The sequence below is a fragment of the Meriones unguiculatus genome, chromosome 7, assembly GCF_030254825.1.
Source record: "Meriones unguiculatus strain TT.TT164.6M chromosome 7, Bangor_MerUng_6.1, whole genome shotgun sequence".
In the NCBI taxonomy this organism is placed as follows: Eukaryota; Metazoa; Chordata; class Mammalia; order Rodentia; family Muridae; genus Meriones; species Meriones unguiculatus.
The window spans coordinates 83,298,640-83,324,155 of NC_083355.1; the positions used below are offsets into that span (position 1 = coordinate 83,298,640).

The window sequence follows — 25,516 nt, forward strand, 5'->3', positions numbered from 1 at the left end:
CAGTAAACACCTTCCCCCTACTTAGCCGTCCCACCAGCCCCTTGGACTCAACCTGTGGGTCGTGACCCCTTTGAGGTCGCATATCAGATTGTGATTCATAGCAGCAAATTTATAGTTATGAAGTAGCAGCGAAATAATTTTATGGCTGTGAGGAGCTCAGGGGTCACCGCATCAGGAAGATGGGAATCATTATAACTGAGACCACAGCAACTCTTACTTGACACCTAAGCCACTATACGCAACACTTTTGGTTGGGTAAGAACACTGGGCCGATGACCATATTTACCCTCCTAATTTTGATCACTATGGTTCTTTAATGACGTTCTTGTTTTCTCTCTTTTCTTTATTCTTTTTCAGGTCATTGATTGATTTTATTCATTTTTTTTTTTTTTTTTTTTTTACACATATTGGTTGGAATTAAATTCAGTCATGCTAGGCAAACACTGCCACTGAGCTACACACCCAAACATGCTTCTGTTTTTGTTTTAACTTCCATTGTGTGTATTCATCGTACTCGGTGCTATGCTGCATGACGGCACTTTCGTACATACATACATTCCACACCCCAAACCCCCATGCCCAACCTTTTCTCATTTCTTCCTCCTCCTATTACTCCTCTTTGTTCTCCTAGACAGTTTTACTCCTACTTTCCAAACATACTCTCTTAATTGATTATATTTTTATTGATTATAATGTGTTCTCAGACAGAGGTAGAGTATCCATTTGCTAGATGACAAAGCATCACGTTCTGCTTGTTCTGTAATGAATGCAAATGTCCTTGGCGTGTGCACCTCTTCCCCCTGGCCAAGGCTGGCTTGCTTCTGTTTGCTAGCTTCCATTTGTCTTTTAGACAAGGTCTTTGCAGGTAGTTCGGGCTGGCCAGGAGCTCACTGTGTAGCCCAGGCTGGCCAGTTTTCTCTCTTCCTGTCTCCTGAAAACTGGAATTATCTGTCTGTGCCACCGCGCCCCGCCTTCGAGTAATGCCCCTCTTGTTGTAATAACCTTTTGACTCCAGGAGCATTTTTGCCTTATTCTGCTTAGAGAACCCATTGTTCTCTTTTCCTCTTACTGAATTTCCCTCCTTGTATAGTCTCTTCCTCACCAAACTCGAACGCTGACATTTTCCTTAACCAATGTTATGGCACCGTGGACATCTTGAGTGGCCCCTTGTCGACCACATAGGCCACAGGGCTCTGGCAGTTCAGCTGTTTTTTTTTGTTTTTTTTTTTTTTTTTTTTATGTATCTTCTCTTCTAGAAGAGTTGGTGTCTCTGTTAGGTGTGTACCTTTACCGATTCCTTTTTTGGAAACTAGAGTAGCTTTGTAAAATAGGAAATGAAACAGGCTTGCCTTTATGTAACTGTCACCTGGGTTTTTTAACATGTTAGGAATCACGGGGAACCTATTTCTAAAGATAATGAGTAGGTATGTATGCGTGTGTTCATGGTTTTGTCATTTGCACTCAGATTTCAATTGAGAGACTATTCAGCGTGAGCGCGATCAAGTGTTTTAGTGCGGTAAAGAAAATGAGAAAACACCTGCTCACATCTGTCCAAATGACTGGAGGAAGTAAACAAACAATATGCTTAGTAATTACAAAAAAAAAAAAAAACACCACATTCCAATTCCTGGAGAAGCCAGTTAACCTGAGTCCCCACCCTTGGTCTGTCCCCTAGGTGGCGCTGCAGGAGGCGGCTATTCGCAGGTCATTCCTATGGAAGAGGTAAAGCAGCCCAGAGCTTGATTCAATCCGACCTTCTATGGTAGTCTCTCCTCTCCAGAGATGAGATTTTTATTTATTTATTATTATTTTTTTTTTTTAGTTTTTTTAAGAATGCTTAGTGGACAGTCCACTTGTTTCTTGGCAGGAGCAACACATTAAACAAAAATGTCTTCTCTGTAGGCTTGTGACAACAGCTTGGTGTCAGGGTCTGCCTTTCAGTGGGGGATAATCCTTCGGATAGTTTAAACACATGCTGCACGGGACCCACAGGGAGCAGCTGTCAGGCTCCTTCTTGCTTTTGCACCCGCTGTTGGCTTCAGCAGTGGGGTGCGCGCTCTGCTCTCTGGACACGTTGATAGAGAAGCGCTCCTTCTTTCTCTGGGAGGAGTTGTTTCAGGGACAAGACAGCCAGGCATTGTGTTTCTTTAAGAACAAACAAAAAAGAGCTCCGGTATTTGCTGTGTAGCCCAGGCTGGCCTTCAGCCAGTGGCAGTTTCGGCATTAGCTTTTCATAGAGAAGCCCACTCCTGGGCTTGTCGGTCAGCTGTCCTTCAGCCCGCACCCACTGAATGAGTTGGTTGTGTGGGGAGGATGGGAGGAGGACTGTACGGGTTGGAAAGACAGATCCGCTGGAGACTGCTGTGGCTCCTGCTCTTTTGCAGTTTAATCTCCACCTCACTGGGGACATCCACGCCATCACTGCAGCCAACAACCTTGTGGCTGCGGCCATCGATGCTCGGATGTTTCATGAGCAGACCCAGACAGACAAGGTAGGATGCGGAGGGGGGTGTGTGTGTCTGTATGTGGAGGGGGGTGGTGGTGGATATTCCTGGGTTAGTGTTAGTCCCTTGGGTGCTGATTCATGACAGTGGGCCCCCTCACCTAAAGCTCTTTTCTTCCCTTTCTTTAAGGCTCTCTTTAATCGTTTGGTACCCTCAGTAAATGGAATAAGAATGTTCTCCGACATCCAAATCCGGAGGTTACGGGTAAGCTTCTTCCTTCTTGATTTCTGATACTGCAAGAAACCTAACTGAAAAGGGCAGCGAGGACTGATGGGTAGAGCTTTTCCCCTCGTTTCTTTGTGAATTGTGTGATTGGTCCCATAGTAAATGGAGCGCTGGCAGTCTGTCCTAGCTGAGAGAGAGGAGAGGTGCTTTTTATTGTGAAAAGAGTGAGGGTGCCGTCGGGTAGGGGTGCAGCCTCCAGGGTTGGAATCCCCGTTCTCACTAGCCCTGGGTCTCCGTGGGCCGCCTCTGGGTTCAGTCTTCTATAATAAATGGGCCTAACGCCCACCCTATGCAGAGGAAGGACTCCTGGAGTATTGGTGACGCCTGTGCCTCTGTTGAATTCTGCGGCATCTCTGGAACCACTTTTCAGATATTAATCTGTGTGCATTAGAGGTAGGCCTGTGTGGGTTGCAGCGCCGTGTAGAGGTTAGAGGCCAACTTTCAGGAGTCAGCGCTTGCTCTCCAGTTTGTGGCGGCAGGTCACGCCTGTTTCTGCTGCCGCGCAGTGGCTCCTTCTCCCGTCTTCCCTCATCCTCCCGTAGGACGGCTGGGATTGTAGGTGTGCGCGCACATCTGGCGTTTTGAACTCAGGTCATTGGGCTTTCAAAGCCAATGCGTCTACATTCTGATTCCCCTCTCCCCCAAACCTTATTGTCAGTAAGCACATGCTTTATCACACAACCTAGAAATTCCACTCTCTGATTATTTTTTTTAACATGAAAAATGAAAATCGGTGTTCACACAAAAGCCTGTACATGAATATTTTAAGGACTCTATTAATAATCTCCCCCAAAGTGAGAAAAATGGTCAATGGATGGATGGTTAAACAAACTGTGGTGCATCTGTGCAGCAAGAAATGAGCTGCTGCTAGGCACAGCCCCTGGCCTGACTCTCCAAGGCATCCTGTTGAGTAAGAGAAGCCAGTATCAAAAGGCACGTCGGCTGCGCTGTTGATGTGCAACCTCAGTGACAGAACATCAGGCTACTGTGTCCCTTGTCCTGGGTCAAGGGGAAGGTGTGACCTTAAAGGACTAGCCCAGGGGTATGTGACTTAATTGAAGTGGGGGGAGAGTTTGTGTGTCTGTGTGCACGGTAGCACCCTCGGAATAGAGTTATTATCAGCCGTTCTATCCACTTCATTTCTATTTCTTTGCAACCTGTCTTTTCCTGTGGCGCTCAGGATTGAGCCCAGGGTCTCACACTTACTAAGCCCCCTTCTGAGCTACACCCCCCAAAGTTTGTGGGGGTCAGGTTGTTTTTTTCTTTTAATATTTATTTAATGTATGTGGGTGTGTACCTGGTGCCCTCAGAGGCCAGGAAAAGGGCATCAGGTCCCCTGGAACTGGAGTCACAGACAGTTGTGAGCTTCCGCATAGGTGCTGGGACCTGAACCTGGTCCTCTGCAAGAACAGCAAGGGTTCTTACCTTCTGAGCCTTCTATGCAGCCCTGAGCAACTCCATATTTTGGTGCTGCAAGAGTAACCCGTGCAAGTCCCTTTACCCGACGTGTTGCTCACATGTTTCTGTACTTAAAATTCTGTTGATAATTTCTGTGTGAGGGTTTTGTTGTTTTTGTTGCCCACGGAGAAGATACTAACCAGCTTTCACGTGGTTTGATACTCCTTAGCATATTTTTTTATGCCTCCCCTGAAACCTGTGCATCGGGTACCTCAGGTGTTACTCCATCATGACACAGCCACATCCTGTGGCTTGGTAGAGTACTGTGAGGGGAGCCAATGACCTAACCTTGCCTTTCCTGAAGGGACTTCCTGTCAGTGGGGAAGGGACAACCTGCTCAAGGATTTTAAATCAGGAGAATTGCCCAGTGCTGCATTTCACACTAGAACCCAGGTTCCTGTCCCTCCCTTCCAACTACTCTCCAATGCACAGTGCCTTGCTGTTGAGATGTGTGTGTGTGTGTGTTTGTGTGTGTGTGTGTGTGTGTGAGAGAGAGAGAGAGAGAGAGAGATGGGGTGTCACTACATAGCCCTGGCTGTCCTGGAACTCACTCAGGAGACCAGGCTGGCCTCGAACTTACAGAGAGCCACCTGCCTCTGCCTCCTGAGTGCTGACTGAAGGTGTGTGCCACCCCCCCCAGCTACATAGTGTTTTCATAGTCTGCTCATGTGCACAGTCAAAAGTGGGTTCTATGATCCTGTTGCTGTGATTTTTAAAAAAGCCAGACAATAGCAACTGTGGAGAGAAGGTTCTGTGTTGGCCCTCAGTTGGAGTTAGAGCCCGTCATGGTGGCAAAGTCACAGCCAGGGAAGGGCAGGGCAGCTGTCACATTGTACCCTCGATGGAGAAGCCCAGAAGCTGAGAGCATCGCTCAGCTCGCTTTTTCCTTTTCGTACAATGCAGGGTCAGAACTCAAAGAACGTCCTCTGCATCGAGTGGGTGGCTCTCACCCATCTCTGTTAGCCTACTCACGATAGATTCCCCCGTGGGCCTGCCCCGCAGCCTCGCTCCCAGGGGACCCTAGACCTCATCACACTGACCATGAGACTGACCTTCACCTCCAGCAGCGGGGTCATTGAGGGGTTCACGTTTTCTTTGAACGGTGTCAAGTTCGAGGCTCTTGGGGCATCCGAGGTTCTACAGAAGAAAAGAACCGTGGTGGCGCATGCCTTTAATCCCAGCACTTGGGGGAACAGAGGCAGGTGGATCTGTGAGTTAGAGGTCAGCCTGGTCTACAGTTCCAGGACAGCCAGGGCTACACAGAGAAACCCTGTCTTGAAAAGAATCGTGGGCCAGGGGTTCATCTGGCTGGGGCTCACTGACTCACGAGTGTCCTGAATTCAAAGGGGCTATTTTATAAGCATTTTCCGTTTTGAGAGGGGACCCTTATAGACGTTAAATATGTCTTTTTAGAACAGTAAGAAGTCAGTAAAACCTTCAAGCCATGTAAAAGAATTTAAGGTGATTTTTTTTTTTTTGACTGCTACTCATTTTTTGCCTTTCCTAAAATTTGCCTTCAACTGGGTGTCTTGGGTTTCTCAGTAGTGTCACTTTGCATGTTTCTTTTCATTCCAGTATATTTGATGAATCCAGAAATGCACAGTGATACCTCTTTGCCGGGGCTGTTTTCAGCTGGGTTGAGGGAACCCTCTGGAGATGAGCTACAGAGGCAGACACACCATGTGGGAACAGGAAGCAACATCCAGGCTTAGGCCGGGGGGTGGGGGTCACATCAGGGTTTTCCCTTCTGGATTTAAGATGTTGGCATTCCAGATGCTGGCATCCCAAGGGCGCACCACCAGCTGGATATATGGTCCTTATTTCCTAATGGAGACCCTCTCTCAAGATATAAGTCGCTTAAAAAAATGCTTCTCTGTTTTGTCTCTTTTTATGTTTTTATGGGAGAAAAGGATTAGATTCGCTTACAGTTCAAAGTACAGTCCCTTATAGTGGGGAAGTTGAGGCAGCAGGGGCTTGAAGCAACTGGTTACATCACATCTATAATCGGGGAAACAGAGGGATGAACGAATGAATGCTCATCTGAGTTTTGTTTTTGTTTCGTTTTGTTGAGACAGGGTCTGGCTCTGTACTCTGGCTGTCTTGGGACATGCTGTGTAGACCAGACCAGACTATCTCAAACTCAGAGATCTGTCTGCCTCTGCCTCCCAAGTGCTGGCCCTTGTCTTATTCTGTGTTTTCATTTTCTGTCTTTTTCAGAGGCTAGGCATTGAAAAGACTGACCCTACCACACTGACGGACGATGAGATAAACAGATTTGCCAGACTGGATATTGATCCAGAAACCATAACGTGGCAGAGAGGTATGTGCCCAACCACAGGCTGCCAACCCCCTGTGCTTCAGTAACCCTGCACCTCCCATGCCCCCAGAATGCTCCTGGGTCAGGATGCTGTCCAGAATGGTCATATCCTTCCCTCGCTTTGCTCGCCAACCTTAGCTGCTCTGTAGATGTCCCGTTGTGGGATTGGTTGAATGTCTTGCTGTCTGTTCAGTGTTGATTGAAATGACAGTTTCAAGGAAGTTCATGCATAAAGCAAAAATAACATTTTTTAAGTTTCAATTTTATGCAGAAAGTTTTGGTGTCATGAAGTGGGAAAATGATGTTTAATCACTTGAATCATGTGTGCTTTTTATTCTGAGAACTCTGGCACCGGTGACTTGCTTTCTCGTGTATCTCTTCATCCTGCTAATCGTTTCTCATTTTATTAACGCCTCTTGTGACTCGCTTGCCAGCCTTCAGCTTTCGAGACATTTGCCTGACTTCACTGCCATATGCTGCTTTTTTTCTGTGTACAATTAGTGTGGCTTGAGATTTTCTTTCCTCTCCACCTCCTCTGTATCACGGCAGAGAAGAGATTTTCACCTAGCCATGCAGAATGTACCCTAAAGCAACTTACCGACTTCGTGTGTACATGTGTTTTATTGACACAGTAACCGTTAATGTCCTGTTTGTTTGGAGGTTTTGGTTTGTTTTGATCTTGAGTTCTCTATGTAGCCAAGGTTGACTTTGAACTAGCCCTCTTGCCTCCACCTTCCAAATACCAAATTACAAGTGTGGGCCACCATCCTGGCCTAATGGCATTTTTAAAATGCCATTTTTTAAAGCTATTTTCTTCAGATTTTTTTTTTAATGTATATAAATATTTTGCCTTCATCTCTGTGGTGTCTACAGAAACCAGCAGAGGGCGTGAGATATCCTGAAACTGGAACTACAGACAGCTGTGAGCTGCCATGCCTGTTCTGGAACCCAAGTCCCCTGGAAGAGCAACCAATGCTCTTAGCCTCGGAGCCATCTCTGTTGCCCCCCAGTGACATTCTTAATACCAAAACCATACTGGCATTCTTCCTTTTGCCTCAATAGCTTCAAGTAAAGGCCACACCATTTTTAGTTTCTTAAATCTGTTTCTTTTTCATGTAAATGGGTGTCTTGCCTGTATGCATGTATGAGCACCATGTCTGTGCCTGGGGTCCTGGGAGACTGGGAGAAGGCCTGAGAGCCCCTGGAACTGGAGTTACTGTGAGTGGTTGTGAGCTGCCGGGTGGCTGCTGGGAACCGAACCTCCGTCCTCTGCAAGCGCAATAAGCGCTCTAAACCACTGAGCTATCTCTCCAGACCCCACTGCAGTATTACAAGGAACAAGCTCGCCATCTGTTATGAGAGTTTAATACATTGCTTAGTCATGAACTTTAGTGTGTGTGTCATTGGGCGGGTCATGTGTAGACATAGAGTGTCTTACTATGTAGCCTACACTGACCTTGAACTCTTGATTCTCACCCTCGCATGAGGCACCACACCTCACTACTCCTCATGATGTTTATTGATTTGTTACAAAAGAAACAATTGGGGAAGAGCGTGTCGGAAGCCTATATAAGATCTGTCTACATCACCCTCCCTGAGCCTTCAGGTGTTCACCAGCCTGGAAACTCACTGCTTTACACAACTAAATATGTTGATGATGATGATTTTTCTAGGTCTTCATCTCTATTCCTCAGTCCACTGGGGTGGGGCAGTCAGTTTCTCTGGATAAGTCTGAAAGTTCAATCCCTCCAATTGCTTGTTCTTGCTGGTGGCCTTCTGTCCCCTTAACGTTCTGAGGGCTCTGTGAGCTCTGTGCCATGAACCCATGGCGAAGATGAGATATGCTCTTTTGGATTCTAAACATAGGAAAATCGAAAGTAAAGACCCACTAAAACAGTAGCCGGGCCTGGGAAGGCAAGCTTGAATCGGCAGGTGGTTGGTCTTTCCAGGTTCCCTGAGGTTAGACAAACGGGTATATATTCTGTCATCACCGGAGAATGTGCTAAGGAGAGGCCAGGCCCGCGACCTGGAGTGTTTTGCAGGCACTTGCGCTTGGTCTGAGTTGATGGCTCTTATGTGGGTGTATGGTCAAGTGAGTCACCCCACAGAACAATACATACCTTAGCCTTTTCATAACTGGGTGGCTCTGCGCTTCTCTGCTAACATCAAGCTTTGAAACAGAGTCCAGATTTCATAATTGTTGGGATTCTTTGGAAGCAGTGAGGCTCAGCCACTCCGCATTCCTTTGCTCTAAGTGCCGTCCCTCTGCGTTTCTGATGTGCGGCTGTGGCTCACACTAGTCCAGCTTTGTTGTCCTTTGAAGTCAAGTGTGAATAGACCATCACTAGGTTACAGTTGCTGTTTTAAAACTCTGTTGTTGAACTGGATGTGGTGGCGCATGCCTTTAATCTCAGCACTCAAAAGCCAGAGGCAGGTGGGTCTCTGAGCTCAAGGCCAGCCTGGTGAGTTTCAGATATATCCAAGGCTACATAATACAGGAGGCTGTGTCAAGAAAAACAACAATAAAAACACACACATACACACACACAAAACTCTGCTGCTCCCTTTAGCTTTTATGGCCCCTACATCTTTGTGGAATTGTTTACTTACTTTTAAGATAGGCTCATGCTGTCTAACCTAGGAAAGCCTTAAATCTGTGCTCATCCTGCCTCAGCCCTCAGGGCTGGCATTACAGTTGTATGCTGTTTCCTCTAGCTTTGTGTCTCTTTCCTTCCTTCCTTCCTTCCTTCCTTCCTTCCTTCCTTCCTTCCTTCCTTCCTTCCTTCCTTCCTTCCTTCCTTCCTTCCTTCCTTCCAGTAGTGCTTGGGATCAACCTTAGACCATGCCATTAGTGTCCTCCCATTAGACTGTATCTCCACCCCTTTATTCAGACACCTTTTCTTAAAAGCTCTTCCTGCCCTCCCCTTGCACCGCAGTGCTGGACACCAATGATAGATTCCTGAGGAAGATTACAATTGGGCAGTCTCCAACAGAGAAAGGCCACGCGCGCACGGTAACTGTTCACCTCCAGTAATTACCCCGTGGGAACTAGCTCTCTCTCTGCTTCCCTCCTCCTCCTCCTCCTCCTCCTCCTCCTCCTCCTCCTCCACGACCACACCGGCAGGTGTTGTTCTGCCTTCTTCCTTTTAAAATGGAAGTGAGTGGGTGTGGCACCGAGCACTCCTGACAGCTTCTGCAGTAAATGCATGTGTCACCTGTGTGGTTTTCCCCCAGCCTTCTTTTCCTGGAGGTGGAGAACCCTGAGTGAATATTCTTGCATATAAATTCAATCAAATTGTTCCTCTTCTGTATCCATTTGGCGGTTTATGTCTTCAGTGTAAGAGTACCTGTGTTGTCCCTTTTGAGTCAGGAAAACTGTAACCAACATTCCAAGCTTATTTATCATGCTACAACTTTTTTTTTTTTTTTTTTCTTTACGGGGTATTCTCATGTGGTCTCAGGCTGGTCTCAAACTTAGCATAAGCTAAGGATGACTTTTAACTCTGATCCTCCGGCCTCCACCTTCCACGGGCTGGGAGTACAAGCAAGCACTGCTACACCTATGTCATGAGGTTCAGGGGATCAAAGCCAGGGCTCTGTGCACAGTAAGCAAATGCTGTGTCCTGGTGCTACAACCCCTAGAACGTTGTTCTTATTTTTATTTTTATTTAATGATTACTCAAGGCCTCTGAACAATTACAAATTTTGACTGTTGGAAGATGATTTGGTTATTTCTGTTCTGTCCTTGTTAGCTATTTGTCCAAGCCGAGAGGGATGCCTCCTATAATTTATCTTCTGGTCTAACACAAAGGGCCTTCCTCTGTCACTCTGCTCACAGGCCCAGTTTGATATCTCTGTAGCCAGTGAAATCATGGCAGTCCTGGCCCTCACCAGTTCTCTGGAAGACATGAGAGAAAGACTGGGCAAAATGGTGGTGGCGTCCAGTAAGAAAGGAGAGCCTATCAGTTGTGAAGACCTGGTAAGTGACATGGCCATGCCTCGCCAGTGATTACTGAAAACAAAGAGTACATTCTACTTAAAATGTTGCAATTCACTCACTCACTGATTTTGCTCATTGCAAAAATTATGAAGTTTATTTGCATTTTTTTTTCAAGATCTTGATAGTGAATGACGGTATTGGCACTGGGCTCTTGGAATGGGCCACAAGTGCCAGGTGATTTGAATGATGCCTTCATCCTGCATCATACAGCTTGCTCAAGTATCTTCCTGAACAAGCTGTGACTAGTTTGTATGAAACACCTGCTTCCAAGTGTTTGGTGTCACCCTGCTGCCGCCCATGACACTTGGCTTGGAAGGACTCGAGCTAATTTGGGTGATGGTCTTCTAGTGGGTCTCTTTCTGTCTTGGTTGGTTGTTATTGTTGCTTTAGACAGGGTCTCTCTATGTGTCTCTGGCTGTCCTGAAACTCCATGTACACTAAGCTGACCAGGACCTCACAGAGATCCTCCTGCCTCTGCCTCCAAGTGCTGAGATTAAAGGTGTGCATCGCCATGTCCAGCTCTCTATGTACATGACACAAAGTTTGAAATAAAAATTCATATAGAAAAACAAATATCTTTCTAGACAAGGTCTCAACCAACTCAAGCTTTCTTGGAACTCATCATGTAGCCCAGACTATTCCCAAACTAATCCTCCTAGTTTGACCGCCTGAGTCGTGGGATTATTATAGTGGCTCTCAACCTTCCTAATGTCGTGACCCTTTGATGTAGTTTCTCGGGTTGTGGTGACCCCAGCCATAAAATTATTTTTGTTGCTACTTTGTAACTGTAATTTTGCTGCTGTTATGAACATAATATAAATATTTTTAGAGATAGAGGTTTGCCAAAGGCTTCATGACCCATAGGTCATACTAGCTTTGTATTAATTTTTTTTTAAGAACTAATTTATATCAACACACACCAGTATAGTTGGTGTTATGGCAGACAAATCTAGAAAGGGGAGAAAAATGTTAACTTTGTTTTCACAGTTAATATGTGTATTTTTAAATTTTAACACCCAAACCTTAAATTTAGAAGCACATTAATGTTGAATATAAATGGGAACCATTGCTTGATTTTACTTTGCCACTGGTTTGTTCAGCAGCGATTAGGTACCTTAAAAGAAGAGGCTGGATTTAGCACTTGGAATTAGACTTCTGGCTAGTATTTTTGCTTCAGCTTTGGGAAACATACATTGAATTTGATTTATACCCATTTCTGCTCAGATACCAGAGTTATAAATAACTCAATGCTCTTAGAGCTAAACTGGTCTAAATGGATTCCCCACATCAGCCAGCAGCAGAGCTTGATTGGGGTACTTGTTTCCAGCGCCACATGCTTTTTCCGAAATTGTATGTGAATTCCACTCTCCTTCTACTTCCTGCCCCTGCTAAGATGACTTCCCGGTGACAGCCAGGAAAAATAGAGAATGGAGATGAATTGTTGAGATTAGTGTAAAGTACTGATTGCTCCAAGATGGTTCAAATGAATGAGAAGCCCCCGGAGTGCTGAGTTCTGGCTTCAAGAGATCGGGTTTCTGCTGGCACGAGTGGATGCTTCACCGGCCTGTCTTGCAGGGTGTGAGCGGAGCGCTGACGGTGCTGATGAAGGACGCAATCAAGCCCAATCTCATGCAGACCCTAGAGGTGAGCTGGGTAGCTCTCAGGATCCAGAGTTCACTCCCTGTAGTCAGAGCCAAGAGAGTGTGAAGCACACCTTCCCCGCAGAATCAGGCGCCTTTTAAACAAAAGATTCTTTAAAATCGGTTTGTTATGGGGGGCATTCCGTGTGCAGCACCACGCGTGTGGGAAGTCAGAGGACCAGACCAGTCTGTGGAGTCGGTTCTCTCCTAGCACTTTTACTTGGGCTTTGGGATACGAATTCAGTCCTCCTTGCAAGGCAGTCATCTTTACTCAGTGAGCCATCTTGCCATCCCTTAGAAACCTTTTCTACCGCTTGTCTCCTCCTTTACTTCCTTTCTTATTGGGGCGGGGGTGTAGGTCAGTGGCAGAGCGTTTACCTGGCATGCAAGAGGCCCTGGTTCGATTCCCAGCACTGCCATGGAAAGGGGGTGGTTTGTTTGTTTGTTTGTTTTTTGTTTTTTTTTCCCCCTCCTGGAAGTCTTTTTTTCAAATACCAACTCAACTCTAGCCCTTTGGCTAATGTGACCCCACTGTGAAGCCAAGTTGGCATTTGTTCACGATGTCATGGTCTCCCCAGGGCACGCCAGTGTTTGTCCATGCTGGTCCTTTTGCCAACATCGCACACGGGAATTCCTCCATCATCGCAGACCGGATTGCGCTCAAGCTTGTTGGCCCTGAGGGCTTTGTAGGTGAGTCCGAGTGCACCCTCAGTGGGTGGCCGTGTGTTGGTTCTCCGTCTTGGAGCGGCGGTGGCGACCTTACAGTTGCTCATGTGCCTTGCAGTGACCGAAGCAGGATTCGGGGCAGACATCGGAATGGAAAAGTTCTTCAACATCAAGTGCCGTTATTCCGGTCTCCAGCCGCATGTGGTGGTTCTCGTTGCCACTGTCAGGGCCCTTAAGATGCACGGGGGCGGCCCCACGGTGAGGACCAAGGGCCGGGAGAGTGGCTGTCAGGAACATTCCAGGAGCTTGACGGAGATTTCAGGCCATGTCCCCGGCTCTGCCTGCATCCCGCTGCTCCCACTCATTCTCACGCTGGACGGGGCGCCGAAAGCCAAGGGTGCCCACATACAGGTCGCCTCACCCTCTGGGACGCATCCCCTTGCAGCCTTTTGAGGGGACCCAAACTGGCTTTAGTGACTTACCTATCTACCCCCCTCTGAGGGCTTGCGCTTCACCCTGCCGATACGAAAGTCCGCCTCAACCTGTTATTTATATAGACCCAGTTTCAGTTTTCCCTCCGGCAGCCAGCCAGGCCAAACACCAAGCTGAAGCAGAAGTCAGATGTGAGCAGCAGTCTTGGCTGGCAGGACCCTGGGAGCCTGCAGTGAGCTGGTAGGGCTGCCAGGGGCAGGGGAAGGAGAATGCTGGTCACTCAGGACTGTCGGCTGGCAGAGGCAAACGGTGGGCTCCCTCAGGGTCAGCCCCAGCCTGGCCTTGGTGTGTCTTCCTGAACTCCTATTGCTTAGAAAATTACACTTCTTGTTCTACTATTTTCCCATCTCTTCTTTCTGTGTTTGTTTATTTTGCTTGCTTGCTTGCTTTTTGTGGTAGGGCCTCACACTGTAGTCCTGGCTGTAGTCCTAGAACTTGCTGTGTGGACCGGGCTGGCCTCAGACTTACAGAGACCCTTCTGCTCTGAGCGCTGGGATTAATCTCTTCTATGTCTGGTTCACTAGAGATGGTGGGTTCTCGTCCACCCGTGGCCTTGTGTTATCACATGGCATGTGACCTTTGGGGAGATCATTGTCCACTCGGTGAGAAAGTGAAGGCTCCGTCAGGGAAATAGTTTTGGTCTGGGGTCCCTCTGGAAGGCTCAGGTCCCCAGATGGCACTGTGAACCATTGCCTCTCTCAGCCCTTAGCCTGGTTGCCCTGATTAGACTACCAACCTTTCTGCTAGGAATGTTGGGTAGGCTTTGTTCTGACCCTGGCCAGCATTCCCGTCTCATAAACACTTCAGCCACTGTCCTCACACCACACCATCACCAACTTGCATGTGACCAGGTTCGAAGCTACAGGAGCCTCATCCTGTACCACCCTAGCTCTGCCCAGGAGCCAGCCCTGTGGGAAGTTAGGTGGGACATCTCGGCTACCTGTTTATCTTCCACACGGCCCTTTTAGCGTCACAGCCTATGCAGACGTCTGTCTTCCTCAAGAGCAGAAGCCCCAGCCAGAGGCTTTTTAATCACTGACATTGCCAGCTGTGACCAGCGGATTGATCTTGTGCTGCGCGGTGGGGCTGAGCCAGATCCCAGATCAGGACCCAGGCCCTGGGTCCCCTTCCCAGAGACACAGTGACCTAACTGCTTTAGCGTTCACACACCCCTCAGCCTGCTCCAAGGAGGAAGAAAGTCTCCTTGTGTCCCACCCCTTCTCTCTCCTCTTGGACCCAGGCTGGCCTGTAACTGCTGGTATCGATGAGGGCCTTGGAGTGGTCCTCCAAGCGCTAGGGAGGGCAGGTGCTCACTGGCTGTTTTTGTTTTTTTTTTTTCCCCTCTCTGACAGCTCAAGCCCCACCCCTCCTGCCAAGGCATGAGCCGGCCAGTGCTCTTTGCAGGCCTGACCTCAGACACCAGTAGTGACTTTTCACAGGCTGGTGGCTGTCTTTCCCCCAACATTCACCGTCATTGCCATTCCGCTGGTGTGGGCTTCACTCCCCGGGATCACTGTCCTGCCGCAAGCATATCCCTGTCCACCTTGGCCTTCATCCGACCCGTCCCTCCTCGTCTCACACCACAAAGAGCTACCCAAGTGCTCCTCCTGGGCTCCACCGTCTGATGCTCCAAGTCCGCCTGGCAGGAAACTGCTTCACGCTATCGCCGCTTGCTCTCTGAAGCATGCAGCCACTTGCCTGTCACCCATGCACTAAGCGCCACTTTAAGCTCAGCTAGTAAGTAGGAAACACAGCTGACTCTGTTTCCTTTCTTCCAGGTCACTGCTGGACTGCCTCTTCCCAAGGCTTACATAGAAGAGGTAACTACAATCACTTCTATCACTTGTCCTAGGAAAAAGCACCCCCAAATCAGCATGCTCTAGCTAATCTGGAAAACTAAGGCAACAGTCAGTCCTACCCAGGGCTGTTCCTTGGGGTACAGGAGGAAAAAGCATGTGGTGTACTGGAAGTCATATTAAAGAAGTAGCAGTGAGGAGAATTGGCCCACCAAGCATCCCTGGAAGCCATTGCCCTAGACCAGTGGAAGGCAGTTGTACTCCAGGGAACAAGGCTGTGTCTGGAGGCTGTTGGTTGCTATTTGTTAGAGGAGTAAGTATTGGTAAGTAGCCCGAGCTGGCCTTGAACTCCAGCCCCTTAAGTGCTGGGATTGGAAGTATGTACCCCTTACCCAGCTAGAGACAGTCATTTTCGGTTGTCGCAGCTGCTTCTGGAAATTTTACCAGCATCTGGTGTGTAGAGGCTGGGATGGTTGTTAAACAGCCCAGGCTGTTGTGGGGCAACCCCACCCCGGTGATAAAATGACAGCAGCGCTGGAGTTAAGAAGCCCCAGACTGACAGCGCGTTTCTTTCTTTTGTTGTTTTTCCTGCACCGAATAAATTCCCAAATACCATTCAAACCAAACAAGAAGAGAGCTTTAGAAATAACCTTTCTCTCTGCAAACCAAGACTCCGAGATAGAGCCAGGAAGTGCATCTTCCATAAACAGATTCGATCTATTGGGCAGGAGCTCAAGGAACAGTTCTGTTGTTTTGTTTTGTTTTTAATTCTTTTTTTTTTTTTAATTCTTAAAAACTTTAAAAACGTTTTGTTTTTTAATTCTTCATACTGATACCATTTACCATCAAAGCAACATCCTTAGGGCCACTGTGAGTGGTTACACAGCAGACAGGCCCTGGGATAAGATGCAGCATCGGCCCTGTCACTGAGGATTCTCTTTCTCTCTACAGGTCAGCTCAGGGTCAGCCTGCAGCCCCCAAGTGAAGGTTGCAAAACTGAGTTGGGGGGAGGGAGATGGTTGGTGCCTTGAGTCTGCCTGTCTTCTGATTTGCCTTTTATGGTCATCTGTGTGATTCACGCGTAGGAGGGGAATTCACAGCTCTGGCCCTCCTGCCACCCCGCAGCCTTTCCTGTATCTAATTACAGTGACTGCCCCGAAGTGGCCCAGCTGGTGTCTTCATTTAAGAAATTCGACTTAACTTAAAGCTCTTCTCAATGGGTCTTATGTATTAATTGGTTTTCATGTGACTAGAAGTAAAAACAATTAGAGTGCTCTTTAGACCATCGGATTAATCTTGATCTCAGATTACAGTTAAATTAAGGGGGGGTTATAAATAGTGTTTGTAAGATCATGATCATTTTCTGCCTTTTACCATCCTACTTTTTCTGCTCTTTTAGGCATCTAAACACAAAGAAGTAACAGTGCTAGGCTCTCCTCGTGATCCAAGGTGTTACTATGAAGACAACCATATTTATTTATGTATTGGTTTGTCTTGAGATGTGGTCTCACTTTATAGCCCTGGCTGACCTGGAACTCACTCTGTAGCCCAGGCTGCCCTGAAACTCACAGATACGTACTCTTGTTTGTTTGGGGGGGTTGTTGTTTTGACGTTAGTGCTGGGATCAGATCAGGGTCTCATGCGTGCTACCCTGAAACCCTACCCCCATTTGAAATGCATTTTAAATGATATGTCCTTTCTTTACAAAAAGAAAATTAGATACTACAAGAATGTAAAGGAAATGGAATTCTTTAACAGTTAGTACATATTCTCATGACTGGGGAAGTAGCTTAGTTGGTAGTCTGATGGCCACACAAACACGAACGTTTGGGTTTAATCCTGACCACCACACGAGGCCAGTCATGCTGGCGCAGGAGTCCAGGTGTTGGGACACCTGCAAGGTGGAAGCAGTAGAATCGGAGTCCAAGGTCATCCTTGACCAGATAGCAAGTTTGAAGCAAGCCTGGGCAACATGAGACCCTATCTATTTCTAGACAGACAGTTACATTTCGGGGAAATACCTGGAGGAAGGAGAGAACCAACCCCTGCAGATTGACCTTTGACCTCCACGCTCATGCGATGGCACGGTCAAGTGGGGGTTGGCGATGACACACAGATACACACAAATAAACATAATTTAAAAATTAAAATCATCCATGCATGGTGGCACATGCCTTTAATCTAAGCACAAGGGACGCAGGTCTCTGTGAGTTCAAGGCCAGCCTGGTCCACATAGTAAGTTTCAGGACACCCAGAGCTACCTAGTGAAAAAAACAAAAGAAAGAAATATTTTAAGGAGAGTTGATTAAGCCCTCCACAGCTTTGCTACTGTAGTACGCCTAGGGTAGGCTCCATGTTAGCACAGATAGGTGATGGTTCTCATAGTGTCAATGTGATGGGTATTTATTGAAGGTGCATGTGTGGCCTCCTTGGCCAAGACTATTAAAGGACAGTAACATTTGCAGTTGATCGGTGCTTTAAGTGATGATACGCAAACTTATTTAAAGGTGTGTCTCAAGCCAACAATGGTGGCACACCCATGTGATCCCCACACTCAAGAGGATGAGGCAGGAGGATCACAGGAACCCAGAAAATATAGAAAAATCCTATCTGTAAATAAAGAAGGGGCTGGAGCAATGGCTCAGTGGTTAACACTGGCTGCTCTTCCAGAGGACCGGGCTTCACTTCCCGGCATCGGCATGAAAGCCCACAGCTGTCTGTAACTCCAGTTCTAGGGGATCCAACACCCTCACACACAGAGACAGACATGCAAGCAAAACACCAATGCACATAAAAATAAAATCATAAATAAGTACATTTTTTAGGAGGGAAGAATTAAGTAAACATTTCCACTAGTTCCTTTCATTACGTCCCTTTAAATTTTAGATTTTATAGTATTTGTTGGGAGATGTACGTACAGGGAGTGGAATATGAGACTGTATCAGCACGCTGCCCAGAGCAAACTCTCTTTTTTTTTTTTAAGGTTGATTCATTTTACGTGTAGGGATGTTCTGCCTGCTTCTGTATCTTTTGGTCCTCCTTGGCTTCGTGTGCTCAGGTGCTGGGGTCATAGGCATGTGCCACCACAGCTGGTTCATTTGGTGCTGAGGGTCAGACATAGGGCTTCATGCATGCTGAGCAGGCACTCTGCTAAGCGAGCTATACGCCTGTATGGTTTTTATGTGTACGTGGGAAGAGCCTCCATGTGCTTATCTGGCTCCCTCAGAGGCGGAAGAGGGCATCAGTCCCCCTGGAACTGATGAAGGGCCCCCTGCAGGAGCAGCCATTGCCCTCAACTGTAAGCCACGTCTCCAGCCCTGGCTCTTCTTTCTGAGCTTATTTTCCTTCATGTGTCTCCGTGTGCATGCCACGTGGGGTGGGGGTGGGGGGGAAGGCACGTCAGGAGACCAGAAGAGTGTGTGCCTTAGAGCTAGAGTTACTGGCTGTTGTGAGCTGCTGGACTTGGGCACTAGATCCAAACTCATTTCCCGGGGAAGAACAGGAAGTAGTCTTCTTAACCACTGAGCTATCAGGGCCGCCCAGTTTTCCAAACAGTATTGGCCTGACTTCTTGCCTGACCGTGTTTATGGCTGTTGGGTGTGAACAAAGAGGCCATTACTGTATTGCATAGTGATGCTTGATGGCCCAGCTGCCGTGTTTCCATGGTGTGGGGAGACAGCACAGCTTCGCTCCCGTGCTGTAGATGGGAGTGCGGCATTATAAGACGTGCATTGCTGGACCTCCAGTTGGCCTATTTTTTTTTAATTATTTGTTACTTTTATTTTATGTACATTGGTGTTTTGTATGCCTGTGTGAAGCTAGCTGTCAGGATCCCCGAAGCTGGAATTACAGTTGTGAACTACCATGTAGACACTGGGAATTGAACCCAGGTCCTCTGAAAGCACAGCCAGTGTTCTTAATCACTGAGTCATCTCTAACACCCTCTCTCTCTTTTTTTTTTCTTTAGATGTGCTTGCTTGTTTATTCATTCCACTCATTCACTTATTCATTCTTTCATTCATTCATTCATTGGTTTGTTTGTTTGTTTGTTTGTTTGAGACAGGGTTTCTTTGTGTAGCCTTGGCAGTCCTGGGCTCGAACTCACACAGATCCTCCTGCCTCTGCCTCCCCAAATGCTGGGATTACAGGTGTGCATCACAGCACGCAGCTGGCCCACCTTCTTGCCCTTGCTATGAGTGTCTTCTGGCTCAAAGACACACCTTCCATTTACTCATTTACTTATTTGTTTGTTTCTTTGCTTGCTGGCTTATTTATTTGAGACAAGGACTCACTGCATATCCAGGCTAATCTCAATTTATCTATCCTCCAGCTCAGCCTCCTGAGTTCTAGGTTTACAGATGTGCCTGTCATGCCCCAGAGACGATCTGTCTTAAAAGGAGGCAACAGCTGTTTCCAGGTTAGCTTGCTTTGACCTTACTGGCCTTCTGCTATTGTTTTACAGGACCTGGACCTGGTTGAAAAGGGCTTCAGTAACTTGAAGAAACAAATAGAAAATGCTAGAATGTTTGGAGTGCCTGTGGTCGTGGCCATTAACGCATTCAAGTAAGTACAGAATACAGAGAAAGGAGGAATGCAGAAAGTGCCAGCCGACAGCCCCTGCCGCAGGGTGTGCCGGGCCCCTTCTCACTTCATTCTCTTCTTCACGTACTGCTGATGGCTGCTGCTTGTGGTTTAGCCTGTGGTGTCACAGCAGACTCGCCATCTCACTGCTGGGGTCCAGAAATCCAAATTGCTCCCGAGAGCTCTCCTCTCTCCTGAGCAATGGGAAGAACACATAAGGAACGATCTTTTCAGTCGTTCCAAGGCCTTTTGTGCTAACGGAGGAGCAGAGCCTACAGCGGGTCTTTATGTCTCAGGGTCAGGTGGGACGTTATGCTGAGAGGGTTGAATGTATCGAGCTAGAAGTACTCAAGCGAGAGCTGTGTGGGTCGCTTGGCACGTGAGCACTGTTTAGGGTTTGGCAATAATGCCCTCACCGCAGCACGATGGGAGGCAGCAATTTTTAAAGGTGGTATTTACTGATTCCCAGTGGTGCGCTGGGAATGTTCCAGATTCTTTACACGGATTGCTGTCTAAGCCTCACAATATCCCAGGGCAGCACTGCTGTGATTCCTTCCTTTTTTTTTTCCCCTTGTGGGAGCCAAAAAAGTACAGATGAAGTCACCAGCCAAAGGTCACCCCCGCTGGTTGGTTATAGAGCTGAGGTTGAAAGCAGTCAGGATTGAGTAGTGTCCGTTTTTCAGGAGGTAATCTGTGCGGGCTTTAGTGGCATAAGCAAGACGACCTCTCCCCTCCCCAGCCACCTTCCATTCCTTAACCTGAAGCCCTCTTGTACAGGACAGATACAGACGCCGAGCTGGACCTCATCAGCCGCCTCTCCAGAGAACATGGAGCTTTCGATGCTGTCAAGTGCACGCACTGGGCGGAAGGGGGCCGGGGAGCCTTGGGCCTGGCCCAGGCGGTCCAGAGAGCCTCACAGGCCCCCAGCAGCTTCCGGCTCCTCTATGACCTCGAGGTGAGTTAATTGCCCTGTGCCTATAGAACAGAAACAGAAGTCTGCGTGGAAATGCCTCAGTGTGGGTAGTTACCCGTGTCTGCCTCCCCTTATGAGTGAGTCACCCCGACCACAGCCTGGACTCTGAGCTCGAGGCATCCGTCTTACACAGATGACCTCACCCCCTAACTTTGTAGAGCTTACAATATACACGCCACTTCGTGGGTGAGCCAACCATGCAACTCACTGCGTTGAAGCCTTTCACCATGGCATGAGCCAACCAGTAAGCAATTGGCAAGGGGCTGGCTATATCTGGCTCTGGAAATTTTTCTGACCACTTCTCAGTAATAGAGCAAAGAAGAGTGCTCCCAAGCACACTTCCTGGTATCGTCTTACCTCAGTTCAGAGAAACCCCAGCGCCAAAACCAAAGCACCTCCACAGCTTTGTCAGAGTCTCCATCACCCAGTCAGGGGAATCACTCTGGCCTGGCAGAAGCAGTGTGTTCCATGACAGACTGCAGTTAGCTCGAAGCATGCCGTTTTCAGATAGGGTTGTACTTCAGGATGTGATAAGGTGTTAGTCTATCAACTGTACTTAGAAACTTGGTTTAGAAGGTGGAGTGTACCTTATAGTCCATTCAGCTTGAATGCCCTAGGCTACTTTTTGGCTTGGTTTTTCGAAGACAATCAGAAATGGCCACCAAAAATAAGTCTAGAGCCTGGATCACTCACTGGAGTGTCGGCCCCATGAGCATGAGGACCTGATTGCAGATCCTCAGCACCACGGAAGAGCCAGGCGTGGTAGTGCATGTCTGTAACCCTTGCAGCGCTGGGTATCTCTAGGGTTGCTATTCGGCCAGGGTGGCCAAATCAATGAGCTGCGGGTTCAGTGAGAGACCCTGACTCAGAAAACAAAGTGACCAGGAGGCCATCCTCTCGCCTCCACCTGCTCTCTTGAGCTTGAGCACACGGGCACTCACACAATCCTCTTGTTGATGATGACATTCTCCTATTGAGCTTTGGTTTTGTAAACGGGTTTGACATCTCCTTTAACAATCGCCCTTCTAGAACATGCCATGAACACAAATGGGGAGCACTCACTCGTAGCCCCCCCCCCCGCCAAGCCACTGTCCACGGCCAGGAACCCCTAGGTCTTGAGAGCCAGAAGGTGACCTGAAAAAGCGAGAGAACAGGGGCTTGGTGACCCATTTCCCCTGGGAGCTCAGTTCTGGCAAAGTGGAGGCTGCCACTTTCTGTATTATTCAGCATCTGCGAGTCTAAAGTCACCCCTCAACCAACATGGTTTTGCTTCCAGAGTTCTAAATGTGCCTTAGCATTTAACAAGCTCCAATTATAAGATGCACATGATCGTCATCTGCCTCTCTCTAAAGCCGCTACTGAGAGCGCAGTTTTCATGTCCGTTTTATAAAGCTCCCTTGTAAGTGGCCACTGTTTAGTAAAAAGTAAAGCTTATGTGTAATAGGTAGAACGTTGCCCCTTTCAAAATCTACCCAATATATTCATTTAGCCTTAGCTGCTAAGGAGGAGAAAGCCTGATAAGCACGATGTTTGCAAATATGTGTGCACGTCTGCATATCTGTGTGTGTATAGACACAATAACTTCACATCTGTGAGATATTCCCCACTTATTCATCAAATCTGGAGCTACACATGAAAGCGGTTCTGGACTGGCAAGGCAAACATGATGACCCGAATTTAATCCCCCAAACCCACATTCCTCAAGGAGAGAACTGACTCCCAGAAGGTGTCCTCTGGCCCTCCACACAGGAGCAATGGGAAATGCATGCCTATCCACATACATGCTTGTCCACATACAACGAATAAAGAAGGTTGTAGAGGACTGTTCATTCAGAACACGGCTGCTCTGGCAAGAGATCACGTCCAAAGACCCTCTAGGTCTGTGCAATGCAGCCTTTACAAACATGTAAATACACGTTTACAAACATGCCTTTAATCCATGAGACAGAGGCAAGAAAATCTGAGTTTAAGACCAGCCTAGTATAGAGCAAGTATCAGGTAACGAAAAACTTAGGTCCAGGCATGGTGGCCCATGTCTTTAATCCCAAACAATGAAAGTAAAGTTAGTCTGTAAAAGGAGGCACCCATGCTTGAAAGTGATGTTTAATTGAGTAGCAGGACAAGTGACAGATCAGAGAAAGGTCTGACAGGCTAGGATCCACCCAACGAGAACAGAAAGGAAAGGGTAGCTATTTAAGGAGCGGCACAGAGAATGCGGGAAGAAGAGGCAGTGTTACCTCTGTGTTACACAGAATGAGAGAGCAAGCTAGACACAGGTGAAGACAGAAGGAGCCAGGAGATTAGAGCAGATTGTTGGAGTTAACTTAAGGCCAAGCAGAGCAATTCAGGGTCCCAAGAGAGAAGCCACATTGAATAAGTCAGCTGGGAGAGATGTCTGAACCAGAAGAGCTGAGTTGAACCAGCCAGCCAGAGCCAGAAAGAACAAGAAAGGGTGAGTTTATTCAGCAACAAGTCTCAAAAAGTGAAAACATTCTAGGCCTAGGTTAGATTATACAGAGGCTAGAAGCTTCCAGGACTAGGCCTAGGTTAGCAGAAGGAGGAGACAATTGAAACAGGTGAATAAAAGATCCTTTTACATAAGGTAGTTTTTGTTTTTTTGTTTTTTTTGTTTGGTTGATTTGGTTTGCTTTTGTTTTTTTCAATACAGGGTTTCTCTCTGTAGTCCTGAATGTCCTGGACATGTTCTGTAGATCAGGCTGGCCTCGAACTCATAGAGATTCGTTTACCTCCCAAGTGCTAGGATTAAGGGCATGCACCACCAGCACTCAGTTGTTTTTGTTTTTTAATTATAAGAAAATGGTTCTAACCTGGGGGTGGAGGTGTGGATTTGGGGCAGAGTGTTAGCCTAGAATATGCAAGACCCTGGGTTTTATCCTCACCACCTCCAATAATCGAATTAGTGAAATGTTTGTGACCCAAAAACCCTCAAGTTATTTGCATGTCTGTCGCACATAGAATGCATTCTGTCCCTTTTGGGGACACTGGTCTGGAATGTCCTTGCTCAGGATCCTTGTGTGTGTCCAGTCACAGCCCCTTCTCTCTTGTACATCAGCTCCCAATTGAGGATAAAATCAGGATAATTGCGCAGAAGATCTACGGGGCAGATGACATCGAATTGCTCCCGGAAGCACAGAAAAAAGCAGAAATCTACACAAAGCAGGTAGGTGTTCGAACCTGAGCCCTTGAACCCTGAGTTTTCCCAGCCGTGTGACCTCCTACGCTCCACCCCTCCAGATAGCAGCCTCCTCTCCCAAAATACTGGGTTTGGATCAGAGGTTCCAGCCCTAAGTCCTACATTTACCTGTAAGTGTATATGAGCATCTAGAAAAGCCAGGAGGAACTATGGGCTGCCTTTCAGAAATGCTGGGACCCCTCTGTAGTGTGCCGTGTTTGATTCTGTGGATGGGAATCAAGCAGTCATTTGTAGAATATAGCTGAGTACTTCCCTCCTCCTCTTAGAGGGATTCTCTTTTGTTCTGGTCTGTGGTAACTAAGGTGGAGGTTGGTATGCAGGGAGCTAGCCACCTCATGACGCCATCCAGATGTTCTCATTGCATAGTCAGGGTTTCCTTTCTCACACCCCTATTCCCCTTTTTCCCCCCTCAGGGCTTTGGAAATCTACCCATCTGCATGGCCAAAACGCACTTGTCCTTGTCTCACAACCCAGAGCAAAAAGGTGTGCCTACTGGTTTCATCCTGCCCATCCGGGACATCCGTGCCAGTGTTGGGGCTGGTTTTCTATACCCTTTAGTGGGAACGGTAAGTGGAAGCTATAAGTGGAAGCCATTCATCGCTCCTCTGCTCAGGCTGTCGGAAAGTGCCAGGTTGCCATTGTCTGGGAGAAAGTTGTAATTAGGCCTATCCTGGTTAATTGTGGTCTTTGTGTGGACCATGCAGTGCCCATTCAAGAATAATGCTGCGCCTACCTCCACTGAATAAGATTCTATTTCCCGGGGGCAGCTTGCTCCTGATTGAATCCAGAGTGGGTCTAGTTGATGCCAGTATTCAGTCTGTTCTCTGTGTACACGGCTTCAGCGTCCACTGATTCAGTTGTCTGGGGATTGGTGACAGGAGCTGAGTGGTGGCACACACCTGTAAGCCCAGTACCTGAGAAGCACAGGTAGGAAGTCTGGGGCCAGTGTGCTCTATATAATGGGTTTAAAGTCAGCCAAAGCTACTTAGTGAAGCCCTGTTCCAAACAAGTTCAGCAACCCTCCCTTGAAGAATCTGATGTCTTACTTGCTGTGGATTGTGGGAAGTCCACCATCTACATGCCTCTCCTTTTCTTTTTAATCCTCTTACGTAGGCCTCTATTACAGTATCTTTAATAAAATCTCTAACTCGGTTTCCAAAACGACCTTGCTACAGAAAAAAAAAAGTGTCTGTGAAGTATACAGGAAGGTATGCGTGAGTTACATGCCATCTTAAAAACGACTGAGCACTCATAGATTTGGAGGTCCATAGGGTCACAGAAAGCCACCCCCATGGGGAGAAACTGTCCTCACAGTTCTGTTTACTGAGCAGGGTATACAGATTTACCAGCCCTCCCCCGAGCCCCAGGACTAAGCCCAGAGGCTGTGCCATCCGGTGTCTGTCTAACAGATGTAGAACTTACTATTTTGCCTGCATGTATGTATGTCTGTACAAATGATGTGTGCCTGGTGCCCAAGAAGACCAGGGTGTTGGATACCTTGGAACTGGTACCTTGGCCTCTCAAGGGCTAGAATTACAAATACATGCCAACATGTCTGGCTGACTTAATCTTTTTTTTTTTTTTTTTCAAAATTGTTTATTAAAGAAAAAGGTTTTATTATAGATTTTTAAAATGGTCATTAAGAGAAAG

At 47.4% G+C, this 25,516-nt stretch overlaps 1 protein-coding gene across 1 annotated transcript in view; it reads left to right on the plus strand.

Moving 5' to 3' along the window:
* The window catches only part of Mthfd1 (methylenetetrahydrofolate dehydrogenase, cyclohydrolase and formyltetrahydrofolate synthetase 1), a 62,623-nt gene that overhangs the window by 32,008 nt on the left and 5,099 nt on the right, over window positions 1-25,516 (plus strand). The window contains exons 13-26 of the mRNA XM_021635535.2: window positions 1,676-1,722; window positions 2,385-2,492; window positions 2,634-2,708; window positions 6,405-6,507; window positions 9,441-9,517; window positions 10,343-10,483; window positions 12,080-12,148; window positions 12,723-12,834; window positions 12,929-13,068; window positions 15,081-15,122; window positions 19,561-19,661; window positions 20,457-20,634; window positions 23,726-23,833; window positions 24,280-24,432. Of these exons, the coding sequence (XP_021491210.1) occupies window positions 1,676-1,722; window positions 2,385-2,492; window positions 2,634-2,708; window positions 6,405-6,507; window positions 9,441-9,517; window positions 10,343-10,483; window positions 12,080-12,148; window positions 12,723-12,834; window positions 12,929-13,068; window positions 15,081-15,122; window positions 19,561-19,661; window positions 20,457-20,634; window positions 23,726-23,833; window positions 24,280-24,432 (1,454 nt within the window). The remainder of the gene's footprint in view (window positions 1-1,675; window positions 1,723-2,384; window positions 2,493-2,633; window positions 2,709-6,404; window positions 6,508-9,440; window positions 9,518-10,342; window positions 10,484-12,079; window positions 12,149-12,722; window positions 12,835-12,928; window positions 13,069-15,080; window positions 15,123-19,560; window positions 19,662-20,456; window positions 20,635-23,725; window positions 23,834-24,279; window positions 24,433-25,516) is intronic.